Source organism: Triticum urartu, chromosome 4A (genome assembly GCF_056163025.1).
Source record: "Triticum urartu cultivar PI428250 chromosome 4A, HENAU_Tu73, whole genome shotgun sequence".
Classification (NCBI taxonomy): domain Eukaryota; kingdom Viridiplantae; phylum Streptophyta; class Magnoliopsida; order Poales; family Poaceae; genus Triticum; species Triticum urartu.
In genome coordinates, this window is record NC_141876.1 from 211,039,611 (window position 1) to 211,044,639 (window position 5,029).

Sequence of the window (5,029 nt, forward strand, 5' to 3'; positions counted from 1 at the left end):
AAGTAAACACGCCGTGACCCCTGCCGTGGCTCCTCGGGGGCGCGGTCGCACTCCTTCAGGGACTGGCGTCGTCCTCGACGGCCGCAGTGGTGTCTCCTCCCACGGCGAGGGCCACTCTAGGCGGAGAAGCCGTTGTGCCAAGGGGAGGCGTGCCATGGTCGCCTGGCCTCCTCGGCCGCGCTTCCATTTGGCGGAGGTGCTCCCGGAGTTCCTTGTGTGGTCGGAGAGCCCGACTGGCACCTGGCTCCAGCTTTCGTGCTCCTTTGCCGGCGAGCTGCCGGCCCAGGGTCTCGACTCTCGACGGCCTTTGGCTGCAGGCCGACGGTTGCTGCAGCAAGGCCTCATGGGTCGCGGTCGAGGTCTCCGTCACGGGCACCATTGCCCTGGCCCGCGGTTGGCAGACGTTTTCCCGCGCATGTGGCCTGAGCTGGCGATGTACCCTCCACTTCAAGTATGATGGCACCGCGACCCTCTTCGTGAGGGTGTTTGGGGAAGATGGTCGCCGCGCAGGTTGCTGCCCCGAAGACAGCGGCGGCGATGGTGAGCTCAGTCTGTGCGACGACCGTGATGAGGCTGATGGTGAGCTTGCCATTGGTGACATCCGCGGTTCGCCCAGCGGTGGCAGTTTCTCCGCCAGCGAGAGCACCAGTAGCGGCGGCTATGACCAGCTGCCTCGCCGCCGGGCCCGCTTTTAGGACGGCGGCGGGTCAGCTCGCCGACGCATGGTGGCGAAGCGCGAGAGGGACTCGGATTAAGCCTAGTCCGGGTGGCCCTCGGAGTCGCGCCTCGTCAGCTACTACGGTCATGCTGGCCTCTTTTGTTTGACCTTTCCTTTCTTCCTGCATTTTGAAAAAGTTAGATGGCCCTATTGGGGCATGTAATGAATTGTGATCTCTATGCTACTATGTTATGCTTATTGCTCCGACGTTGTTCGTATTCCACGTAGATGCAAAAGAAGGGCATGACTTAGCTTGATACGCTCGGGGTAGTTTCCTGTCTTAGGGGGGGCCTCCTAGCATCTAGTGAGGCCTCTTTGTTGCCGACTCGGGAGCCGCTGATGTCGGGAGGCGTCACAAAGTTGCAGAGTTTGTTATGTCATCTTTCGGGTGCCTTACACCTCCTTACACGAGCCCTCAGGCATGGGCTAATCATGGTTTAGCGCACCATGTTGCGGTACCCGTGGGGCACGGACTAAGGAGGGTGCGCCAATCAAGAACTCAATCAAGGGCGCCTCGCGGAGATCAAGAGAGCCGAAGCTCTAAGACGACAGGGCTTTGGCGAGGTGTGTTCATGGTTTAGGCTAGCCCAGTCACGCACACACCTACCCAGCCCCCGGCGTGGGGCGCATGAGGGAGAGCGTCGGGCAACTGCTATCCTCCCATGCAAAACAAAGAAGCGAGCAAAGAAGTAGAGGAAAAGGGGGCTCAACCAAGCAATCGAGAAACGCCAGAACACCAAATTTCAGAAAAAGGCTTCAACCAGCTACAAAAATCAAATGAATAGCCGCGTCCGGCACCTAGCCTAGTCTTCTCACCAGCGTGGAGCTAAGTGCTGCCACTAGGACGTGGGAGGGAGCCCCCGAGGCCCGAGGGTGGCACTCCGGAGACTCCGGGGTGTGTACAGCCCCACTCATTATTACGTGAGAGTCTCACAAGCAGAGTCCTTCACAGGCACTGGTCCTTGCTTCATGGGTAGAACTTCCGGAGGTACTGGATGTTCCAGGCATTTTGGATGTGGATGCCGTCCTGTGTGTTCAGGCGCACAGCGCTGGGCCTGGAGACGCGGACAATCCTAAACAGGCCCGCCCACAAGGGTGAGAGCTTATGCAGACCTTCCCTAGAGAGCACCCACCTCAGGACGAGATTGCGCACCTCGAGCGTCCTAGAGCGGACGATGTGGCAGTGCGACCGTTGCAGTGCCTGCTGGTACCTTACCGCTCGGAGTGAGGCTTGGCGGCGGCGTTCCTACCCCAGCACGAGGACCATCCCTTGCATAGTGTCCTGACGTGCCTCGTCAAATGCCAAGACCCGCGCGGAGCGATGCTTGACCTCGTGAGGGAGAACCGCTTCGGTTCCGTAGACGAGGAAGAATGGGGTCTCGCCTGTTGGCTTGGTGGCGGTGGTCCAGATGGACCACGGCATGGACTGGAGCTCGTGTGCCAGCCCCTGCCATAGGCCTCGAGCTTCTTCTTGAAGGTCCTTGTCTTGAGGCCTCTCAAGACCTCTGCGTTGGTGCGCTCATCTTGGACGTTGCTCCTGGGGTGTGCCACTAAGGTGTAGCATATCAACATTCCAAGATTAGCACAATATGTTTTGAAGAGATTGCTAGTGAACTGCGAGCCGTTGTCAGTGATGATGCGATTAGGGACTCCGAACTGGCTCACGAGGCCCTTCATGAACTTAACTGCGGAGCCGGCTGAGATGGTGCGGACGGCTTCCATCTCCGCCCACTTGGTGAACTTGTCAATGGCGACGTAGATGTAATGGTATCACCCGGGTGCTCGAGGGAATGGACCCAGGATATCCTTCCCCCAGACCGCATACTGCCACGAGAGCGGGCTGTTCTGGAGGCCCTGGGTAGGCTCGAGGATTTCCTTGGCATGGAACTAGTAGGCCTCGCAGGATTTCACCAGCTCGGCTGCGTCATTGAGTGCCGTGGGCCAATAGAATGCACTGCGGAATGCCTTGCCCACCAAGGTGCACGACGACGAGTGATGCCCACTATCTTCGCCGTGTATGTCAGCTAACAACTCACGCCCCTGCTCCCTGGAGATGCATCGCAAGGAAACATCATTCAATCATTTTTGGTATAACTAATCGTCCTGGATGCAGTCGGTTGTAGCCTGCCGAGCTACGCGCTCCATGTCCTCCTCCTTCTCTGGCAGGGCCCCTTGCAGCAGGTATGCCTTGATTTCTTCAGTCCAGCACCCCTCCTGGGGTTCAAGCGCGAGGAGCCAGGGCGCTCCTGAGGTCGGGCCGCAGGCGGGATCTCCTGAGGCTGGTGGCGGGGGGACCTCCACCTAAGGCGGCGCAGGCTCCGCAGCCGGAGGGGCCTCTGAAAGCTTGAAGATCCGCTCCTCGAAGATGCCGGGCTCCTAGGGCTGACGCCTTGAAGCCCTCTTGGCGATATCATCTGCTTCCTTATTTGTGTCGCGGGGCACATGATGCAGTTCTAGGCTCAAGAATTTATTCTCCATTTTGTGTACCTCCGCGAGGTACGCCTCCATGTGCTCGTCCTTTGGCTTGTACACCTTGTTGGAAAAGTTGATGAGAATTTGGGAGTCTCCCTTGATGCTGAGGTGCTTCACCCCCAGGGCCGCCGCAGCCTTAAGGCCGGTGATCAACCCTTCATATTCGGCGATGTTGTTGGAGACCTTCTCGCCACACTGGAAGCAGAGATGCATAGCGTAGTAGAGCTTGTCCTGGGTTGGCGAAATGAGAACAACCCCAGCCCCCGCGCCCTGGCACACGAAGGTGCCGTCGAAGTACATGACCCATCCGTCTGGTGCTTCGCTCCCTAGCAAGAGAGACCGGTCCTCACCCTCTTCGGTCCCTGGGGCATCAGTCCACTCCACCACAAAGTCAGCAAGCGCAACTCCCTTGATGACCCTAGTGGTGCTAAACTCTAGCTGGAATGCCTGTAGCTCGATGTTCCACTCAGCGACCCTTCCCGCTGCATTGGGGCTCTGAAGTACCCTCTCTAGTGGGTTGGCTGACACGACCTTGATGGGGTGGCCTTGGAAATAGTGGCATAACTTGCGGGAGGCCATGAGGAGTGTGAGCAGAAGTTTCTGCGACATGGGTAGCGTGCCTACGCGTCTCGCAACACCGTGCTGACAAAGTACACTGGGTGTTCGATGAGGGCAGAAGTGTTGGTGGAGTCCGAGAGCTCCTGAGGCTAGGGCGCTTCCTGAGGCTGGTGGACCTCATGAGTTCAGTCGCCTATCGGGGCTACCGCGGCCTCAACAACGCTGTATTGTGGTGCCCGGTTATCTACTAGATCTGCTGTGGCTTCAGGGGCGCCGTCTTGGTGCTGCGCCATACTGACCGGATGCGCGGCGTCGGGTGGCAGGCTATTGGCATGGCGCTCCTCTCGGACGGCCACCAACGCTGCTCTAGCGGAATGAGGTGTGGCGGCCAGGTAAAGCACCAGGGGCTCGAGAGGACGAGGTGCCACCATCACCGGTGGGCTGGTCAAGTATCTCTTGAGGTCTTTAAACGCCATGTCGGCCTTCGTAGTCCACTCGACCGGGCCCTTCTTCTTCATCAGCTTTAATAACGGGAGGGCGCGCTCCCCCAGCTTGGAGATGAAGCTCCCTAGTGAGGTTACGCAGCACGCGAGTTTTTGCATTTCCTTGAGAGTCTGCGGTGGGCTCATGTCTTCTATTTCTTTTACCTTCTCTGGGTTCACCTCGATCCCCCTGTGCGACACGAGGAAACCCAGCAGCTTCCCGGAGGGGTCCTTGTGTAACGCCCCGTATGTAACTTGCCATATTTGTATTCCAACTCTTGCCATTTTCGGCTCTAAGTTATGATATTCCCTCGTGGTGGGGTTTTGTCTTCGTTTTGCTTTTGTCCATGTCATGCATCTCATATCATGTCATCATGTGCATCGCATTTTCATACGTGTTCGTCTCATGCATCGGAGCTTTTTCTCCGTTGTCCGTTTTGCATACCGGCACTCGTACGTCCTCCGGCGTCCCTTTTTTCCTCTTTTCGTGTGCGGTTGTTAAACGTTCTCGGATTGGACCAGGATTTGCCTAGCGGCCTGGGTACACTACCGGTAGACCGCCAGTCATGTTTCATGCCATTTGGAGCCCGTTTGATACTCCAACGGTTAACCGAGGAACCGTAAAGGCCTCGTGTGCGTTGCAGCCCAGCACCCCTCCAAAGTGGCCCAAAACCTAGATAATCCCCCTCCATCTCTCATCCATTCGATCATGATCGCGTGGCTGAAAACCGCACCTCATTTGTACTATCCTAGCTCCCAGAATCTATAAATAGGTGCTCCCCTCCGAAATTCCCGCGGT

General features: G+C 57.7%; 1 protein-coding gene across 1 annotated transcript; it reads right to left on the bottom strand.

Annotated features, from left to right (window-relative positions):
• Positions 1-3,094: 3,094 nt before the first annotated feature.
• LOC147975402 (uncharacterized) lies at positions 3,095-3,799 on the bottom strand. The gene has a single exon (XM_087520402.1). It carries the CDS (start codon positions 3,797-3,799, stop codon positions 3,095-3,097), a length of 705 nt encoding a protein of 234 aa, XP_087376528.1.
• Positions 3,800-5,029: the final 1,230 nt, after the last annotated feature.

Coding starts and splice junctions, on each gene's coding strand:
- LOC147975402 (XM_087520402.1), bottom strand. CDS start 3,799: ATGTCGCAGAAACTTCTGCTCACACTCCTCATGGCCTCCCGCAAGTTA.